This window comes from Pristis pectinata, chromosome 3 (genome assembly GCF_009764475.1).
Source record: "Pristis pectinata isolate sPriPec2 chromosome 3, sPriPec2.1.pri, whole genome shotgun sequence".
NCBI classification, from domain to species: Eukaryota; Metazoa; Chordata; class Chondrichthyes; order Rhinopristiformes; family Pristidae; genus Pristis; species Pristis pectinata.
In genome coordinates this window covers 24,498,215-24,519,984 of record NC_067407.1, presented here as the reverse complement: position 1 = coordinate 24,519,984, position 21,770 = coordinate 24,498,215, and the positions used below count along the sequence as shown (strand labels likewise).

Here is a 21,770-nt window from a genome sequence, read left to right as displayed (position 1 = left end):
AAGAAGCAAGTGAGGAGATTGCTGGGGCTTTGACAAAGATCTTTGTGTCTTCACCAGCAACAAGCAAAGTCCTGGAGGACTGGAAAATAGCAAATGTTGTGCCTTTCTACAAGAAGGGAAATAAGGATACCCCAGGTAATTAAAGGCCAGTGAGCCTCACATCAGTGGTAGGGAAAGTATTGGAGAGGATACTTAGGGAAAGGATTTATGCACATTTGGAAAGGCATGGCCTGCTTAGGGACAGTCAGCATGGCTTTGTGCTGGGCAGGTCATGCCTTTCAAACTTGATTAAGTTTTTCGAGCAGGTGACAAAGGTGCACGATGAGGGTAAGGCAAGTGGACATTATCTACATGGACTTCAGTAAGGCATTTGATATGGTCCCTTATGGTAGGTTGATTCAGAAGATAAAGATGTATGGGATCCAGGGTGAATTGCAAGTTTGGATTTGGAACTGGCTTGCCCATAGAAGACAGAGTGGGTTGGAAGGCTATTATTCTGGCTGGAGGTTCGTGACCAGAGGTATTCTGCAAGGATCGGTGCTGGGATCTCTTGTTTGTGAGATCTATCAATAACTTGGATGAAAATGTAGATGGGTGGATTAGCAAGTTTGCAGATGACACCAACATTGGCAGAGTTGTGGATAGTGTAAAAGTCTTTCAAAGAATACAGCAGGATATAGATCAGTTACAGATGTGGACTGAGAAGTGGCAGATGGAGTTTAATCCGGGCAAGTGTGAGGTGTTGCATTTTGGAAGGTCAAATGAAAGAAGAAAGTATACAGTTAATGGTAGGCCCCTTAATATCATTGAAGTACAGAAGGATCTTGGGGTCCAAGTCCACAGTTCACTGAAAGTGGCTATGCAAGTGGATAAGGCTGTAAAGAAGGCATTATGGCATGTTTACCTTCATTGGTAGCAGTGTTGAGAATAAGAGTAAGGAAGTCACACTGCAGTTGTACAAAACTTTAGTACGACCACACTTGGAGTATTGTGTGCAGTTCTGGTCACCCCATTATAGGGAGATGTGGAATCTATGGAAAGGGTGCAGAAGAGTTTACCAGGATGCTGCCTGGTTTAGAGGGTATGAGCTACAAGCAAAGGTTAGGCAAACTTGGGTTGTTCTCCTTACAGTGGAGGCTGAGGGGAGACCTGATAAAAGGTTTTTAAAATGAGAGGCGTAGACAGTCAGAATCTTTTCCCACAGTAGAAATGTCAAGTACCAGAGGACATGCTTTTAAGGTTAGAAGGGGAAAGTTTAAAGGCAATGTGAAGGGCAAGTTTCTTTCTCTTTTTAAAATAAATGCAGAGAGTAGTAGGTGCCTGGACTAGGTTACCAGGGGTAGTAGTGGAAGCAGGCAGTTTGGTGGAGTTTAAGAAGCTTTTAGATAGATACGTGAATATGAAGGGAATGGAGGGATATGGATGATACACAGGAGGAGGATGACATTTAATATAAAGTGGCATCAAGGTCAGCACAACATCATGGGCTGAATGGCCTGCCCAGTTATGTTCTACCTTCTTTCATCCAGATCATCTTTAGAAAATTATACTGTAATTGATTATTTAAAGTCTGCTGAACCCAAAAGAGCGATAAGCAGGAAAACGTAAGAGGGTTGGGAGCTTTCATCATCGACTGAAAAAAACTGGGGAAAAAATTGAAATTTAAAAAGTGGGAAAAACAGCATTAATGTGAACTTTTGTCTGAAGGAGTACCCAGCTTACAACAAACTGATTGTATCTGCTAAAGTAGTCAACTGGTACAATACTGATAGAAAATGAGGACACCCTCTGTCCCAGATAAAAAGCATGTTGCAAGCCAGTTAACTGCAGAATCACGATTCTGGGAAGTGGACTGTGGAGGGTAATAACTGGAAAAAAAAACACCCAGAGACTACATAGCTTCGCGGGCTGCCCCCAGAACACTCTATGCAAAAGATGTATTTCACTGTGTTTCGATGTACATGTGACTAATAAAGATATCTTAAATCTTACCTTCACTACTAATATCTACATGCACCATTTCCTCAAGCTAGTTAGTCAACACCAGCGTGTGGCTCCAAATAAGTGTAAAATTGAATCAAACCTCCACATAAATTTTTTTAAAATATAATGGTGGGAATAGACATGAGAATACAGATGACACTTATAATTGTTGACTTCTACTCATTTCAGGAAATGATCTATTACTCTATTAGGTCAAATCACTGATAACTCCTAATTGCAACAGCTTCAACATATTCAATGTTGAATAAATCAGCCATGACATGCATTTTCATGTTCTGGCCTTTGAATACAATACCATTACATACAACTTACAGACAATATAGCATAATGGCTTTGTTTCCTCTGAGTATAACAGCAGGGACATTATGCTGAAACTTTAAGGCTGGTACTGGTAAGGCCTACACTGGTAAGGCCAGAATTGGCGGATTCCAAATCTGGTCTCCACATCTGAGGAAGGATGTCAGAGTCATACAGCACAGAATCAGGCTTGTCCATGCTGACCAAGATTCCCATCTAAGCTAGTCCCACATTCCTCTAAACCTTTCCTATGTGCCTGTCCAAATATCTTTTTAATGCCTCAACCACTTCCTCTGGCAGCTCATTCCATATATGCACCTCCCTATGCATGAATGGAATGAGCTGCCAGAGGAAGTGGTTGAGTTGCCACCCCTTAGGTCCTTTTTCCCAATCTTTCCCCTCTCACCTTAATCCTATGCCCTCTAGTTTTTGATTACTTTTCCCTGGGAAAAAGACTGGGCACATTCACCCTTCAAAATTTTTATACACCTCCAAAGTCAACCCTCATGCCAAGGAATAAAGCCCCAGCCTGCCCTACCTGTCCCTATAACTTGAGCCTTCATGTCCTAGCAACATTCTGTAAATCTTCTTTGCACTCCTTCCAGCTTAATGATGTCCTTCCAACAACAGGATAACCAAACTGTACACAATACTCTTGGTGCAGCCTCACAAATGTCTTGTAAACTGCAACATAACATCCCAACTCCTATACTCACTGCCCTGACTGTTGAAAGCCAGTGTGCTAAATGCCTTCTTCACCACCCTGTTTACCTGTGACACCATTTTCAGGTAACTATACACTCATGTCCTAGATGGTGTAGGAAAGATTTACTAGAAAGGTTCTAGAATGAAAGGTTTCAGCTTCAAGGATAGATTGGAGAAGTTGGAAGTCTTCCTAAAATCAAGGAAGAAAATTGTGAGATTTGATAGTGGTGTGCAAGATCCTGACAGGTTTCAACAGAGTGAATAGTGTAAAGCTGTTCTTGTTGCAGATGCTGCAAGGATCAAGGGTCAAAAATTCAAAGATATAGGAGGGGATGCAAGGTAAATTCCCTTTAATAAAATTCACTGCCAGTAAGAAAGGTGGAAACTGGATCAGATTTCCAAAGGGAGTTGTATAGAACAGAAGGAAAAATAACTTAAAAAGAGCTAAGGGAACAAGATCAACCAGACTGCTTTACAAGGTGCTAGTATGGACTCATTGAGTTGAATTACCTCCTACCTGTAAAATTTCAAGATTGGATTGAATTAACAAATACATTAAAATGTTCTCAATTTTTAAAAACTTACATTTAGGCTATAACGTTAACGGATAAAACTGTGCCAACCTACTTCGCCTATCGCTAGTAACGGAGTAGAGTGCTCAACACACCACAGCATGGAGTCTTGTTACACAACTCCGGTAACTCAGTGATTATACAACATGTAGGCATCAATGCTTCACAGCTGTTGACCGCTATCGTGAAAGTAAACCCCAGGTATGATAAACCGTGAACTTTATTGCTTTTGTAACATCTCACAAGTCGGAAACTTGCCATTAGCAGACACAGGAGGGACTTCCAAGTTTATACGTCTAATCGGCGGGTTGCTTTTGAAGTAGCCGACAGGGAGCTGAGCAAATCTCCACTTTTCGATGAGAAGAAGAGCGCTTTGCCGAACAGTTCGGGCTGCTTCCACCGCAGAGGCTGCCGAGGGTCTCCAGTAACTTCAGATCTCAAGGAGCCGCGGAGTTGATTGTAACCGGTAGCTGACTGAAACCACAGTCCTAGGACACTGCTCCGGGCCGCCCTCCTCGTTACCCACCCCAAGCCCACACGTCTCCTGACCCTCTTTCCCACGCCACCCTCCGACCCCGACAACTACTTCCATATACAGTTGCCCCCTTACCTGGCGGGATCTCCGTGCTCCATGTCTGTGAGTGTCCCTGCGTCTACCGCTCCTCCCAACCGGGCACTGCCATGTTGACAGGGAGCCCCTGGCCACGTGACTCCATTTCAGCCAATCGGCTTCCAGGGATGGCTGCCCGCCTCGGCGCACCCTCCACATGATTAGGGTCACCCAGTCGGAGAGCGGCGTCGGTCACGTGACTCCCCCGGCCTTGCGGAAGGACCCTGGAAGGCGAAGGTAGGGGGCGGTCTGCGGCGTCTGTGAGCAGGAGGAGGCTGCGTGTGAAGTAAGTGGCACGGCTGAGGTTAGCACAGCCTGTGGTGACTGTCAGTGGGAATCAGGACTTCCATTACATTCAATGGAACAGAGCTGATCAGCCTTTGTTTTGTGTAATGGCCAGTTTGAGGGCTTTGATTATTTTGGAGCCTCCTCAGAAATGTCAGGTTTTGGGAAATAACTCGCATTTAAAATCATTGCATCCCTGGTCTGGAATGTAAATATTGTAAGTGGCACTGTGCAGTACTTGACGTTGGAGCCACGGCCTTCCTTGACTCGGCTGTTGAGCTTGAACTATCTGTGGAGAGTTGGTTGCGTGACTTCGTCCCTCTGACTGACGCAGAAAACCCTTCTCTACCACTTCCTGAGCTTTTATGTCTAACTTGGGTTTTTAAAAGAGATCACTTTTGCTCTGGGTTGGTCCTGGACCGATCATGGGAATAATCAATATAATTCTTTGGCAATTAATTGTTCCGTTATCTAGTTTGTATATTTTTCCCAAGAGAATTGTTCTCTAGTCACCCACTTCATGTTTCTTCCTTGCATGTTTTTGAAACTGCACTAGACTGTTCACAATCTTGATTTTGCGTTTGGCCATGCAAAACTTCAGGCTTGTGCTGTACTAAGGCCACTAATTTTTTTCCCACTTTCATAACTTTGCCCAACCCCGCCCTAATTTCATCTCATCTCATCCATGCCGTGGATACCTTCCAGAAATGACTACTGCAATGCATTCCTGGCCGGCTACCCTTGGTATACTCCCTAAATGTTTGTTGTCCAAAACTCTGCTGGTAGTATACTAAAGTTCACCCATCACCCCTGTGCTTGCTGACCTTTTTTTCTTGGAGACATAAGAGACTGCAGATATGGGAATCTGGAGTAAAAGAACAAACTGCCAGAGGAACTCAGTGGGTCCAGCAGCATCTGTGGAGGCAGAGGGATTGGTATTGGTTTATTATTGTCACTTTTACCGAGGTACAGTGAAAAACTTGTCTTGCATACCGATCGTACAGGCCAATTCATTGCACAGTGCAGTTACATTGAGTTAGTACAGAGTGCATTGAGGTAGTACAGGTAAAAACAATATCAGTACAGAGTAAAGTGTCACAGCTACAGAGGAAGTGCAGTGTAGGTAGACATTTAGGTGCAAGGTCACAACAAGGTAGATCATGAGGTCTCATCGTATAAGGGAACCGTTCAATAGTCTTATCACAGTGGGATAGAAGCTGTCCTTAAGCCTGGTGGTATGTGCCCTCAGGTTCCTGTATCTCCTACCTGATGGAAGAGGAGAGAAGAGAGAATGACCCGGGTGGATGGAGTCTTTGATTATGGTTGACATTTCAGGTCTCCGAATGTCGACCATTCATCTGCCTCCACGGATGCTGCTTGATCTACTGAGTTGCTCCAGCAGTTTGTTTTTTGACCTTTTTTTCCCTTCCAGTTTCATCATTTTAAATTTTTCATTTTGTTTTAAATCCTTCCCACCCCCCCCCCCCCCCCATGGATTCACCTTTCCCTAAACCTGCAATTTCCTCCAATCTTCCAATTCCTGTGTTTCTGGCACTTTCATAGTCCCTGCTTCACCATTAGCATCTGTGCCTCTTGATCATCTGCCCTAATGCATCCTTGTGCTAGTGTAAGATCTTGTTAGATAATCCTACTGTGAAGTGCCTTGGGATATTTTGCTGCATTATAGGTGTAATATGGATGCATTGTTGTGTTATCCATGGTAAAGAGTGTTTCACAAAATAGTCATACGGTGAGGTATTTGGAAATGTAAACAATAAATCCACAAAGCTTGAAACTTTACTCTGATTTTCCCCCTTTTTCCATCTCCAAAATGTGTACCAGCTCATATGGTATAATATATTTTGTATTGTTTGGTGTTTATCTAGTACAATTTAATTTATTTGTACTGAAAATATCTTGCATCTTCAACAGACCTTTAAAGCTTCATGCAACAGATCTTCATGCATGTCCTCGTATTTTAGAACATAGAACATTACAGCACAGTACAGGCCCTTCAGCCCACGATGTTGTGCCAACATTTTATCCTGCTCTAAGATCTATCTAACCCTTCCCTCCCATATAGCCTCATTCATGTGTCTATCTAAGAGTCTCTTAAATGTCCCTAATGTATCTGCCTCCACAACCTCTGCCGGCAGTGCGTTCCTCGCATCCACCACTCTCTGTGTTTTTAAAAAAAAAACTTACCCCTGACATCCCCCTTATGCCTTCCTCCAATCACCTTAAAATTATGTCCCCATGTGTTAGCCATTTTTGCCCTGGGAAAAAGTCTCTGACTGTCCACTCGATCTATGCCTCCTTTCATCATGTACACCTCTATCAAGTTACCTTTTGTTTGCATTTCTGCAGCTGGCCTATTTGCAATAATAGTGCTGTATTTGGCTGCGAACCAAGTTTATTTCATATCCTCATTTTGAGTACACCTGTACACTTTTCCCTTCTACTTGTTTTAAACAGAGTAAGTAATGAAGGTTATTGACTTGCTTCAATGGAATTCTGTAACACTGGGAATGGTTGGGAATTGAACTCAGAAGTTGCTATGGGTCAGTACTCATGCAGTTATGCAATTGAAACAGAACTTGTATAAATTATGTTCACATTATTAATGATAATTTTAACTCTGTTAATTTAGACTACGATGAATCCTGAAAATCCACACTACATTTTGGGAAGGATCAGATTTCTCATTGAATGCATTGATTGCTTCAGGAACAGCAAGCCTTTGCCAGAAGCTCTGTGTTATGTCCCCAAAGAGGTCTTGTATAAGTTTTGGAAAGATTCCACCTTATCCAATGCATCACTGGGGCGATCCCAGTACATTGTTTCAGTCTGGCAGTTAGCCTCCCAGTCTCAACGCAAAAAACTCTTTGATATTGAGTTAAAGAGAGGAACTTGCATCAAAGCCACAGGCGAGGAATACTGCAATAGCCATGGTCTCTGGGTGAAGCTGAATCAGGTGAATTTTCTGCCAGTTGTTTACTGATTTTTTTTTTAATTGATTTGTTTATAACTGTGGTTAATTGTTTAAATAATATGATCTTGAAATTGTGTTGGGGCATTTTTCCTTGGTGTGCATTTCTTCTGAGTTTACTTTTCAGTTGTGAGATTGTTTTATTGATTTGTGTTAATAGCAACATACAAGATTGAGCAACAAAACAGTTAATGAAAAATAGTTCTATTTTCTTGTGTGTTTCACTGTCTCAGACTTGATCGGTTTTTAGTAAAGCATAATTTTGGTGCTGTACCTCCACTTCTCTTGCCCTATAAATCATTTCACTAATTAATTAACAACTTATTGTGTCAACAATAAGTAGAATAATCATTGTATTTCGATTTTAGAATGATAGCATTGTTCTGCACTGAACCACACAAAACAATTCTTTGAACCTGTGTGATTGTGGAATGCAGTAAGAAGTAATATGATCAATTACTGAGGTTAGAGAACTGCAGGTGCAGCATACTTTAAACGTGCTGTAAAGGTTTGCTTATCTTTATCTTTTAATGAACCAAATGGCTTATTTTAACAGTCTAGAATACCAGTTAATATTGGATTATGTTTGGTTAGCATAACTTTACTTGAGACCTTTCCAGTTTACAGCGATTCTTCCAGTTATAGTGGTGATTTTGAAGCCATGTCAAAGTTACAAAAAAAATGTGAATATAGCTACTCACATCACCGAAACTCTCAAATAATCAGTAACATAATGTATACTTTTGAAGAATGAACTATCCATTTGAATAATAACGGATTGACTCAATGATACTTCAGGAGCAAATACAGGAATACAACAGCAGCTGTCAGAGTAAAGAAGGCTGGATTCTTCTGTGTAAGCAGCCTGAAGGTGGTGAACGACTTGTGCCAGTAGAAACACCTGAAAGGCTTCAGAAACAGCAGCAGCTTTTTGGCTATGACTACAGGCCATGTACCAGGTAAATTGAGATGTTATTAAATTAATTTCCAAATAAAATATGTGTAATTCATATATGTTGCAGAGTGTATTAACAACTTGCATTTAATATAGAGAACCATTCCAAGCTCCTTAAGGTATAATCAAATTGAAATGAATTCTGGGACAATATAAATCATATTCAGAGAGAGAAAGAAGTAGGTTTTACAGTCTTAAAAAAAAGAGGAAGCTACATAGGCACAAATATTCAGAGAGGTATTCCAGAGTGTGGGACTTGACAGCTGAAACCATGTCTTCAGTCCAAAGGGAGGGAATTCTGAAAAAGGAATACAGTAGAAATTTATTTTATTGTGGTGGATGAGTGAGGGGAAGCCCATGAATTAATTTAAAGGCAAGAACTGCTGTAGGTCTGTGAGCACGGGCTTTGGGAAGGGCATATAAGCAGCAGAGATATCAGCTGAATTTTGCAGATAAGATGTAGGAATAAGTGGGAAACAGTGTTAACATTTTAGCTCAAATACCCTTTATCAGGCTTGGCAGTCGGTGACTAAGGCTCAAATGAGGGATGTGGCAATGCATCTGCCTGAATAGAGGCAGTGGAGATGGAATTAACTAGTCTTAGTGATGGAGAGGATGTGACAGTGGAACTCTGGGTTACGTGATTATCCAAAATAATCAAATTCAGAATCCAGAGCTTTCTAACTTGTGTGAGGGAACTATCAATGGAGCCCATCCCACACTTGCCGATTATGGATAGATAAATCCATTTTTGTTTTACTCTGTCTTGTTTTGGGACTCAGGATTACCTGCTTCACTATCCACAACCATCAATCTCCTTGCCATCTGCAAACTTGCTAATCATATCTCCTGCATTCACATCCCGATTGTTAATGTTTAGAACAGTAAGGGTCCCAGTACAGATCCCTGTGATACACCACTGATTACAGGCTTCCAATCCCAAAAACAACCCTTGACCATCATCCTTTGTCTCCTACTATCAAGTTAATTTCAGATCTAATTTTCTACATCTCTCTGAATTCCATGGTCTCTTAACTTCTGTACCTGTCTCTCATGTGGGACCTTGTCAAAGGCCTTGCTGAAGTCCATGTAGACTACATCAGTTGCATTCAGTTCATACTACGCTCATTCAGTTAAATTAGTCAGGCAGGACCTTCCCATAACAAAGCCATACTGATTATCCCTGATTAATTCCTGCCTCTCCAAGTGCAGATTAATTCTGTCCATTTAATGGTTTTCCATTAATTTCACTACCACTGATGTTAGACTCACCTGGCTTACCCCTACTGCCTTTTGTGAATAAAAATACCATATTTGCTGTTCTCCAGTCATCTGGCTCTTCTGTGGTTAGAAAAGATTTGAAATTCTGTCAAAGCCCCAGCAACCTCTTCCCTTGCCTCCTGTGATACCCTGCTATGACATATAATACCTTCTACTTTTTAACGGCAATTTGGTCATGTCTTACAAATATGACTGAGTGTTTTGAAGAGGTGACGAAAATGATTGAGGGTAGGGCAGTGGAGATTGTCTACTAGACTTTAGTAAAGTATTCAACATGGTAAACTGATCCTGAAGAGTAAGGCACATGTGATTCATGGAGACTCGGTAGGTTGAATTCAAAATCGGCTTGGCCACTGAAGATGATGATGATGATATCGTTATTAGTCACATGTACCTGTATGTCTTTAGAATGTGGGAGGAAACCGGAGCACCCGGGGGGGAACCCACGTAGACACAGGGAGAACGTGCAAACTCCTTACAGAAAGCGGCCGGAATTGAACCCGGGTTGTTGGTGCCGTAAAGCGTTACGCTTACCATTGGAGGGGTGTTTTACTGACTGGAGGTCTGTGACCAGTGGTATTCCACAGGGATCAGTGCTGGGATTTCTATTGTTTGTGATAAATACTGTATAAATATATATACTATGTGTGTGTGTCTATATATATATAATATATATATATATATATAATATATATATATACACACACACACATACACACTGTATAAATGATTTTATATATATATATACACACACACTGTATAAATGATTTTATATATATATATAGAGACACACGCTGTATAAATGATTTCAACAAGAGGTAGGTGGACTAATTAGTAAGTTTGCAGATGACACATAAATTGGTGGATTTGCGGATAGTGAGGAAAGTTGTCAAAGGATACTGCGGGATGTAGATCAGTTGGAAATATGGGTGGAGAAATGGCGGGTGGAGTTTAATCTGGATAAGTGTGAGATGTACTTTGGGAGGTTAAAAGTAAGAGGACAGTATACAGTAAATAGTACGGCCCTTGGGAGCATTGATGTACAGAGGGATGCGAGTCCATAGTTTCCTGAAAGTGGCAACACAAGTAGATAGGGTTATAAAGAAGGCGTACAGCATACTTGCCTTCATCAGTCAGGGTGCCGAGTATAAAAGTTGGCAAGTCACATTGCAGCTGTATAACACGTTGGTTAGAGCACACTAGGAGTATGGTGTATGCAGTTCTGGTCCCCGCATTACAGAAAGGATGTGGAGCCTTTGGAGAAAGTACAGAAGAGGTTCACCAGGATGTTGCCTGGATTACAGAATATTAGCTACAAGGAGAGGTTGAATGGACTTGGATTGTTTTCTCTGGAGCTTTGAAGGCTGAGAGGCAAGCTGATAGAAATGTATTAAATTATGAGAGGCTTACATAGGGTAGATAGAGTCTTTTTTCCCAGGATGGAAATGTCAAATACTATAGGGCATAACTTTAAGGCGAGAGGGAGAGGGTTTAAAGGAGATTTGTGAGACAAGTTTTTTTTACACAGAGAGTGGTAAGTGCCTGGAACGCGCTGCCAGAAGAGGTGGTGGAAGCAGATATGATAGCAACATTGAAGAGACATTTAGACAGGTACATGAACAGGCAGGGGATGGAGGGATATAGACCATGTGCAGGCAGATGGGGTTAGTTTAAAATGGAATCATGGTTGGCACAGTCAGAGTGAGCTGAAGGGCCTGTACTGTGCTGTAATGTTCTATGTTCAATATGTTCTAGAATTCCAGTCTTCTTCCTTGTTAGTCCAACTACATTGTACTTCTCCAAAGTGAATCATTTAAGACCTCAACTTTTAAAATACATTGGCATTTTCCTTAATCTTGCATACCAATGCCGTTTCATGTCCTGAGTCGGAGTACAGGAAGGAGATAGAGCTTAGTGGAATGGTGTCATGACAACAACCTTTCCCTCAATGTCAACAAAACAAAAGAGTTGGTCATTGACTTCAGGAAAAGGGGCGGTGTACATGCACCTGTCTACGTCAACGGTGCTGAGGTCGAGAGGGTTGAGAGCTTCAAGTTCCTGGGAGTGAACATCACCAACAACCTGTACTGGTCAAATCACGTAGATGCCCCAGCCAAGAAAGCTCACCAGCGTCTCTACTTCCTCAGAAGGCTAAAGAAATTTGGTTTGTCCCCTTTGACTCTCACCAACTTTTATCGATGCACCATAGAAAGCATCCTATCTGGATGCATCACGGCTTGGTACAGCAACTGCTCTGCCCAGGACCACAAGAAACTGCAGAGAGTTGTGGACACAACCCAGCGCATCACAGACACCAGCCTCCCCACCATGGATTCTGTCTATACCTCTCGCTGTCTTGGTGAAGCAGCCAGCATAATCAAAGACCCCACCCATCCGGGTCATTCTCTCTTCTCTCCTCTCCCATCAGGTAGAAGATACAGGAGCCTGAGGGCACGTACCACTAGACTTACGGACAGCTTCTTCCCCACTGTGATAAGACTATCGAACGGTTTCCTTATACAATGAGATGGACTATGACCTCACGATCTACCTTGTTGTGACCTTGCACCTTATTGCACTGCACTTTCTCTGTAGCTGTGACACTTTACTCTGCACTGTTATTGTTTTTACCTGTACTACATCAATGCACTGTGTACTAACCCAATGTAACTGCACTGTGTAATGAATTGACCTGTACGATCGGTATGCAAGACAAGTTTTTCACTGTACCTCAGTACAAGTGACAATAATAAACCAATACCAATGTTTTTTAAGTACCTCTGTCTACATATTCTGTATTCCTGTAGGCCTTCACTTTAAGCTTATAACAGTTTATACATAATCTTGAAAGAAACCTTCTTAGATTTTATTGATCAATCTGGATATCACAATTTGGAAGTATTCATGTCTTTTGTTGCTATTGAGAGACAATGTCAGTAGTCCTTGCCTCCCAAAATCAATAAAGCCCTGTTTGGGGACATGCTAGTTTGTTAATTTATTTCTAGATTTTCTGTCTTTTCTCTGAGATGATCTCATACAGGTCCTATCTCCCATGGAGAACGATTGTCAGGTCTGGTGTTTTGATGAGTTAACTTTCATCCCAAGTAAGGATTATACTTTAAGGCTTCATTGTTTAACTAGCTTTTTAGCCATTTCCTTTCTCAGCCTTTGGTCTGATCCACTGACTCCACTTTGAGGACACATTTAATACAGTTACCTGGTTTCTTCTATAAGTACAATATTTTAAAATCTGCCAAATCTAATGCAAAATTTGTGAAGATTTAGAAACAAAATAATGTTAAAAATATTACTTAAATACGAGGTTGTGTTTGAATGCGTGTTTTTTCTTCCACTTCTCGTCTACAACCAGTGAACCTCACAACAATGTACAGGAATTCCCTGTTGTGTGGTCCATGCTGCTGTATTTAAATATCTGCTGATGTTCTGAGGGGATGAAGGGTCTGTGGATATCTGTGAAGGAAATTTGATCCTCTTCAATTTGTGCATGTTATTGTTTTCAATAATCTACTAACAAACTTGGATCAAATGGTAACAGTGAATATGAAAGCCTATACATTTTTTAAGTTATTGAAACTATTCCTAAAATGATTACTCATGGAGTGTTAAACTTGTCTTCCATATAAATCAATATTCGTGAACTATTTCATGATCACCTATGATAATACTTGTAGTCAGCTATTCTGATTTAGATATTTTTGTTCTCTGATTTAGATGGGAGCAGGTGGTTGATGCACAATATTCTCTACATCTGGGTGCAAAACCCAAGGTGGCTGCCAGGGATGATGCTGCAGTACATAAACTAAGGTGAGAATATGGTCAGTGTTTTTACTTGTGTTCTGCTAAGTTACAATTAATATTTTCTTAATGCTGTTGTAGTATGGTGTGCTGGAATGCAGATTTAAACCATGATACACATGTTAAATTTCGGCATCACATATAGGGGAGATTCTGACCTCTCTCGTACTCCAGTTTATTATTTATTGAGATTATGCTGGCTCCTGACAGAGCAGTCCCATTAGTCCCACCTTTGCTATTATTTCCCTGGGACTTTGAAACTCATTCTTCCTCATGTGCCCATCACTTTTGACTCTTTTGCTGATTACTCACACTAATGAGTCTTTGCAGTAGTCATTTAATCTATCAACACATCTTTGGGATGTGGGTGGAAACATGTACCCACGCAGGTTATAGCTGTGGAGTCCTATGGAAACAAGATAGTGTTATTCATGGAAAAGAGTCACTGACTTTTCCACAATGAAGGTTAAAGCCCTTCCATTGCAGTTGAGGATTCATTGACTGAGTGTGTACAGTACTGCTTGCAATCTAATGATGTGCTGTTTCCACCAAGCTTATTTGATTGCATTCATTAGGCCCTGCCAGATTGCACACCCATTACCCTGAGTCGGACAAGATGAGTAAACACAAAATTATCCTTATTGGTTACAGCGTTGCTGGATGCATTGGATCCCAGGTGGTTAACGTGGTAAAAGGAGTTTTTAGTTCTTAGACCGAAGTCCATCCAATCAAATTCTTCTCTAGCTTGTTTACTTTTATTACCTTTTTCCTTACTTTCCTTCATTTCACCTGTGATGCTACACCATCTCAAACCAAAAGCATGAGCTGGCTTCCAAGTTTATGCCAGCCTCCCAAGAAGGTTCGTGAAAACACCACGGAGTGTGACCTCCTTAGATTTCATTGCTTTTCCCATCCTGCCAGTGGCATGTGTCGTCTCACTGCCAGTCTGCAATTTACTGATGAGATAGGGTGTATTGTGTGGAGAGTTTTGTGTGCAGAAGCTCCTCTACACTGACACTGTTTTGTTTACGTAGGAAGCTCTTGTAGTAATAGAATTGATGACCTTGAAGTTTTAATTGTGTAATTGGGCATAGGTATGTTCCCCCCACCTGGACATTTGAGTGTGATGAAGACTTAGTGCATTACTTCTATGACCGCATAGGGAAGGAGGATGAAAACTTGGGCAGTGTCAAACATCTTGTTGACAGCATAGATGCTTCTTCTTTCTCGGTAAGTTCTTGCTCTAGTAGAATAGTATAGCACCCATGGAAATGATCTTTAAGGTCATTACTTTACACGAGGGTATTCTTTTTCTCCCCATGGTGTTTTCTGGTGAAACCATTATGTTTGTTTTTCAAATACTTAAAATTTTGCCAACAATATTTGCCAACAATGTCGTGAATTTTAATGGTTTAACCTAATCTGTGTTAAGATGCCAATGAAAATGCCACAGTTAAAATGTAAGCAAGTGATTGCTTACATTAGCATATTTGTGGTATGCAATTTTCTATATATTTTGAGGAAAACATTGGGATCTCATTGAAACCTACAAAATTCTGAAGGGCTAGAGAGACTGGATGCAAGGGCTAGTAGGCTTTAGAATGAGGGATCGCAGTCTTGGGATGTGGGGTAAAATATTAGGACTCAGATAAAGAGAAATTTATTTAAACAGATGGTAGGTAGCTTGTGGAATTCTTTACCACAGGAAGTGATGGAAGCCAAGTCACTGAAAAGATTTAAGAAGGAGATATCTTGATAGATTTCTAAACACCAAAGGCATTTAGGAGTATGGGGACAAAGTGAGAATATGGTATTGAGAAAGTTAATCAGTGATGATCATATTGAATGGCAGAGTAGACTCAAAGGACTGAGTGACCTACTCCCACTATTTTCTACATATGCTGTAAATGTTATTTACTTGTTTAGAAGTGTTTATAAATGATGGACAGCATAAGCAGAAGGGTCTTTTGGAAGCTTAAACTTAGGTGGAGTGGTGAGGGAGAAGAGAATATGTCAGAAGTAAAACAAAGACCATGTGTATTGCAAAATGAAATTTTAGTTAGGCTGGGCATTTGGGAGCGAAGGCAGAGAGGAAGTTTACTACATACACCATGATCCTCAATTATTTTGAGTAAATTATTGTTTTCATACTTACAAAGTATTTTATGCAGCTCAATATAGCCTACCTTCTGACAGTATTCATCGCAATATGAGAATAGTTGCTCTTCATAATATTAAAATAGTCAAAATAGTGAATTGCATTCAAAATAATTTTTTCACGAACTGAAGGTGAAGATTTTGAGCTGATACCCAGCTATTGAAATAAAGTTTGAATAAGGTCTGACTGGATGAAAGCATCTTGTCTGTTTCTATTTTCTAACAGTTTTATGTCCAACTTTCTTATACCTACAGGATGAAGCCAATGTGTGGTGTTTGACAGATGGAGACAATGACACATTCTGGGAGAGTGAGGGGAATCAGGGCCATCATTGGATTCGATTGCACATGAAGAAAGGCATCATTATAAAGTATGAAGATTCAAGTGATAAGTTGACTTCTAGATATAATTCTAGTTTCATGTTCTAATAATTACATGCCTAATATGCAGTATAATGCGCTATAGGTTAGGTAATCGAATGTGCATCATTCCTAATAGAAAAGAGTGCTAATATTATGGGTCTGTTACAATCAAAAGAATTAAAACACTGATTAAGTGTCAGGAATGCAGAAGCAAAATTAAACCTGAAGTGAAAATGAATGTTTTGTTTTAAATGTTATTAATTAATTCCTGTTCCCAATTATTTTTGCACTGTTCCTTTCAAAGAAGGAAGAGAGTATGCTGTTCTGAGGTCCATTGTGTTATTCTGTAAAAAAAAATCTATTTGAGGTTTGCAAGTAATTTTTATTTCCTATGTTTTTATTTTTGTCCCTCTTCACATTTCTCTTTTCCTTCTCTATTTATTGAATCTACAACACAGAGAACCCATTGGATGTCTATTTGACACATTTATAGTTTTTTTTAATATCGTTTCTTGCAGTTGTCCTTATTTTTGAAGATTTTTTTTCTAACTTGTTGACATCTGCAAATTTAGAAATAGTTTTTCATTTGACAGTCTAACGTAATATAAAATGTGAATAACAGTGGTCTAAGTGCTGATCCTTGTGATATTTCACTTTTTGCCTCTGCCAGTCTGAATAGCTACCTTTCAACATTGCTTCCTGCTTTCATTTTTGCAGTCGGCTAACTATGCATCTTGTTACTTGTACCTTGATACAGTGTGCTCATATTTTATTAATTATGTGGTTGGTACCTTTGCTTTCTTTTTCTCTATGCACCTCCCTCTCCAACATTTCCAGGTCCAAGCCTGTGCTAGACCAAATCATGTTTGTTTATTTTTAAAATGACTATGAATATCTTCTATGTACTTCAGCTCTATCTCTATTGAATTTCCCCACAAATTGATAAATAATGGGCTTTTGTCTGTGAATTATCATTGTTTTTAATCTGATCTTGTTTGTTGTTCAATAACCTGGTGGTGATCATGGTGTGAATCATCCTTTGGTGTTCATAATTTGAGCTGTTCTATCATTTAAAGTATGGGGAAGAAATGGGTAAATTGAAAGACAGTCAGCATTTATCTTTTGAAGGTAGAGAAAATACATATCTTGGAAAGACTTTGGGAGGTACAGAAAATAAATTAATTATTTAATCAGCATCATATTGCTAATATAAGCAAATTAGTCTCTATTTGAATATGCAGCTTAGGTTAATTACAAAATAGACACTTTTGTGTAACTCAATTATCCTAAACAGCTGTTACATGGGTAAAATACCAAGGGATTACTTAGTGTAATTAATGGAATATATCTGCTATCTTTCTTGTAGAAAGCTGTTTCTCTCAGTAGATGCAACGGATGACAACTACATGCCAAAAAAAATTCAAGTATATGGTGGTGAACGTGATAATTTAAAGAAGTTAAATGATCTCACTGTTGATGAGTAAGTATAGAAGATTGTAATGTAAAATGAGATTCCTCAATAAATTTTAAAATTTTCTACCATTTAAAATTAGCACATTTGTGGTATAGCAGCACATTTCTCCTGCAATATTTCTTGTGTCTTCTGTTTAGTTCCTGCCCATCGCCCTACCTCCATCATATCTCACATTCTAGGGTATTCCAGTCATACTGAAAGCTTCATTCTCCCACTTGAGCTAACTGGCATATGGGGTTTCTAAATTGTTGCATACCAAGTCAATCTGTTGAAGAGTTAACATTTTACCCAAACATATAAGTTAAATGTTATATTAAATATATTGTGCTTTTAAGACTATTTGAAAATCTTTAGTAAAGACCTCTGTAGAATGAGACCAACTTTCCTATTTTAGTAACCTCACTTGCATGTTGAAATGACAGCTGTTTCAACTTTGTAGATCACTCAAGATAATGGAAGTAAACTAATGGAATATCCAAGTCTGAAACTTTGTATCAGCTAGTGATTTTTTTTTTCCCCTCTCTTCCAGAACTTTAGTTGGTGACCTGTGTGTTCTAGAGGACATGATGGTACACCTTCCTGTAATTGAAATTCGCATTATAGAATGCGTTGGTAAGTTGTTCAGTCGTGTGAAGAGAAGGGAATGACAGTAGTAGCCGACTATCTTCTCAGACTGATACGTTGGATGATGAAAGGGTTTCTAATGTGAGGGAAATTCATGAGAGAATATATTACGAGTGCAATGTTCTTCTTCTCAGCCAGACTGATGTTACGGTGTCAGGGAAGTTTTAAATGTATCCAAGCAGGATCACATCTGAGCAGGCTCACGCTAAGTAGTTGGCTGGTTTTGCTGGTCACTGCCTGTGCTATTCCGCAGCCACACTAAATCATTGTGGCCATATGGTTCCCACTGCACTGCTGGCAATGTCATTGCAGCCCTATGTGCTGCCAAGGACTTTTGACATTTGATCAAAGGCATTTCAAAAAGCTTGCTAAAATAATTTAAAAGATTTTTTTTAAATATTTATTTAAGTGCACATGATACTGCTGTTAATTTATTTACAACATAAATGTACATTGAAATAGACAAAAATAAAATAACTTGTCTTTTAAGCAAAGATATGCAACTCCATTCAAGTGAATGGGGCCACACAGGATATGTAATGTGCATTTATGGCTCGTGCAAAGCTGATGGGCCAGACATAGAGTGTACCTAAGCCCTCAGCTCAGCTACTTATAGAATCCCCCTGGACTCAATGGTACATCCAGGGACAGAGCAAGAGGGCAGATGAATGCACATCTGAAGTCTACCACATTCTCAAGTTACAAGCTGCAGCACAAAGGTGCAAGATGTCCAGAACACATTACCAACCTGCTAATTAGTTGTCAGTGCATTCTAACACAATATAATTCAGGCCCTGCCTTGGTGGATTTACAAGTGTTCTCCTTAGAATCCATATTGTGTCAAGAAAGGCTGGCAAAATTCAGTTTAAATGTCATCTCTGGAACCTGAAAGATGCATTAATGGTAATTGCCATTAATTTTTTTATACCTATGTAACCTGGAGAAAGGGAATGAAGAGAAAACTGTGGGCATTTCTCATGTAAACTCAGGAATATAATGCTCTGATTGTTGGCAGAATAAGGGAAGGAAATGGAGTAAAGCAGATTCCAGAACTATTTGTGATTAGAACAACTTAACATAGACAATGATATTGTAAATTTTTCTGCAATTAAGAGGTCATTAAAACTGATTAAAAGTAGGAATGTTTTTTTAATAATATAAAATTTTTACTTTTCAAATCAATTAGCTATAAATGGTAAAATGTAAATTTTGTTGTCCCCATGATGTTCATGCTATTTATTGGTAAGAAAGACATGACCTCATTGATGATGAGCGACAGAGAGAAAATTTGTAACAAGTAAATAAAGTGCAAGCATTCCTCTAAGTAGAACCACTGTAATACAATTTCCAGTTGCTAATTGCACCAATACCTGCAATTTGTAACAGCCTACATTTATATAGTATTCATCATTCAAACAAGTGTATCACTTGATAAGGTGATACAATCACTGAGAGCATATGGTAAAACAGATGAGGTTTTAAGTCTTTCTGAAGATAAATTTAAGTTACCTGGATAACCCACATAATTGGAGTGATACATCATTATTTGAATTATTAGTGTAAAAGAGTGGAGAAGAGAAGCTTTTTCCACAAGTCAGACCAAGTTTCATATGCTTTCCTCACCCAACCCTCCCTACCAATGTTATTTGCTCAATTTTAATTTTAAACCAGAACTGTAGGTTCATTTCCTTGTCCACAAAAGTTGTCTAAACCCTCGTTCAATTTAATTAAGTAGTTTCTGTTATTTACTGTACTTAATAGATTTTAAATGATTGACTCTTTAGTCTTTCTTCCACTGTAAAGTAGATGTCAGTGTTTGTATCTCCTTCAGAGGATACCATCTTCAATATTTTCAAACAGATGGAGGGATAGATGTCCGACTGCATGGCCTCAAGATCAGATCTTCAAGGGAGAGAGACTTGGGATTAAACATTGATATGTTTCAAGCAGCAAATCTGGTTCGGTATCCACGCCTCGAGGGACATGATCCTGATATGTTATATAGAAGAGCTGTGGTAATCCATAGGTATATATCTGCACTTTTTCTCCTAAATAGGAGAACACACAGATGTACAGTCTTGGTGTTAAGGAATTACAATGTTATATTTGGATTACAAATAAATTTAGAAAAAAGCAATGATCTTGCTAGGATAGGTTGTGAAGAGACTGTTTGACCACGCATATATTTAATTGTAAGAAATAGTTCACATTTGCAGTAGTCCTCAGATTATTTCTAACCAAGCATTAAAAGAGACCCAAGAACAGAATACCTCCAACTTGCTTGGGGAGTAAGGTGAGAACTAAATAAAGTAGGGCAAGTAATATGTCTGATAGGAATAGGTGGATAGTTTTTTTTTAAAGTCTGTCTTTTATACAGAGTAACTTTGAGAGTTGAGTAAAATAGAGAATTAATCATCTGTTAATGAGGTTACCATTGTTTAATGTTGCTTTGGTATCCCCTATTTTCCCTCAAAGATAATCTATTAATACTGCAGCTAAAGTTCAAAAGTGGCATTCAACAAATTGTAAGCATTTATGTAACTGTAATATTCCCTTTAATCATAGCATTCATTAATTTATATGGAAAATAGAACTATTGAAAATCTTTTACACAGTCTGCTTTCACGGAGCACCTCAAATAGTCTCAAAAAATTATGATTGGCCGACAGAAACTTTTGTTACTATAGCATCTGTAATGTGGTGAAGCATTCCATAACACTGCACAAGGGAAATGACGATTTGCTGCCTAACTTTTAGAGAAGAGCTGGAGATATGATCATTAAAGTCAGATGGGGAAATGTGCGTTCAGAAGGCATTTAAAGATGAAGAAGGGGATTAAGGGGGAGAAGGAATTGCAAGGCAGCTTCAAAGTGCAGGGATGAGATAGCTTGAAGAATCCATCACTAGAAGTGGAACAAAGGAGGGAGAATTCACAGGATGCCACAGTCAGAAAGCCATTATGGGAGGGAATGGAAGGCTGGTAAAAATTGTACAGGTGAGATGGGTTAAGGCCACAGAACTATTTACAACTCAGTCCAAGATTTGAAATTTGATTTGCTGTCTGGGGTGGTGTTGTATACATGACTCTGTGACAAGGTGTAAACTGTTTTGGATGCTTTAGTGGCTTTAGCTTCCTAATTCCAACTACAATTAAGGCCACAATGTAAGTCGAATTAGCCACACTCCCAGTAATAAATAGGCAAGTACATGGATCTATTGAAAGTAAGACTGCAGAAGATGAGTGCTTGAGTGAGTGAGCCAGATGCCAAACCATTGGGATTTCCAGACATCGGATAATGGATTATTGGAGTTTTTAAACTGTTGACAGTGAAGGACTGAATATCCAAAGATAAAAGTCTGCATAAGAATTGGGATAGCATTAAACTGAATAGAAATCTAATTGATACACAGAGTGGATAGAATAATTTTGGGGATTCTGCTCTACAGTTTTTTTATTATGCTTGAGTGTTTAACTTTAAGAAGCTTAATTACAATAACATGACAACCTACTTTGTCCATATTAATTGAATTATTCTGTTGCCTAGATTCCTTAAACTCCTGGACAATCTTATTCACTATCTAGTGCCAGCCTGGGACCACACAGTGGGATCATTTGGTCACTTGAAGGTGAGCTAATC

The 21,770-nt window shown here is 39.4% G+C and overlaps 2 protein-coding genes across 2 annotated transcripts in view; one reads left to right on the top strand and one right to left on the bottom strand.

Annotated features, from left to right (window-relative positions):
• Positions 1-4,293, bottom strand: part of urod (uroporphyrinogen decarboxylase) — a 51,633-nt gene extending 47,340 nt beyond the window's left edge. Inside the window, exon 1 of the mRNA XM_052012929.1 lies at positions 4,189-4,293. Coding sequence (XP_051868889.1) covers positions 4,189-4,211 — 23 coding nt within the window. The 5' untranslated portion in view covers positions 4,212-4,293. The remainder of the gene's footprint in view (positions 1-4,188) is intronic.
• Positions 4,294-4,372: 79 nt separating this feature from the next.
• The window catches only part of hectd3 (HECT domain containing 3), a 43,902-nt gene continuing 26,504 nt past the window's right edge, over positions 4,373-21,770 (top strand). Inside the window, exons 1-10 of the mRNA XM_052011404.1 lie at positions 4,373-4,474; positions 7,124-7,447; positions 8,261-8,421; positions 13,431-13,523; positions 14,609-14,744; positions 15,927-16,042; positions 17,401-17,514; positions 18,038-18,120; positions 19,993-20,158; positions 21,678-21,759. Coding sequence (XP_051867364.1) covers positions 7,130-7,447; positions 8,261-8,421; positions 13,431-13,523; positions 14,609-14,744; positions 15,927-16,042; positions 17,401-17,514; positions 18,038-18,120; positions 19,993-20,158; positions 21,678-21,759 — 1,269 coding nt within the window. The 5' untranslated portion in view covers positions 4,373-4,474; positions 7,124-7,129. The remainder of the gene's footprint in view (positions 4,475-7,123; positions 7,448-8,260; positions 8,422-13,430; positions 13,524-14,608; positions 14,745-15,926; positions 16,043-17,400; positions 17,515-18,037; positions 18,121-19,992; positions 20,159-21,677; positions 21,760-21,770) is intronic.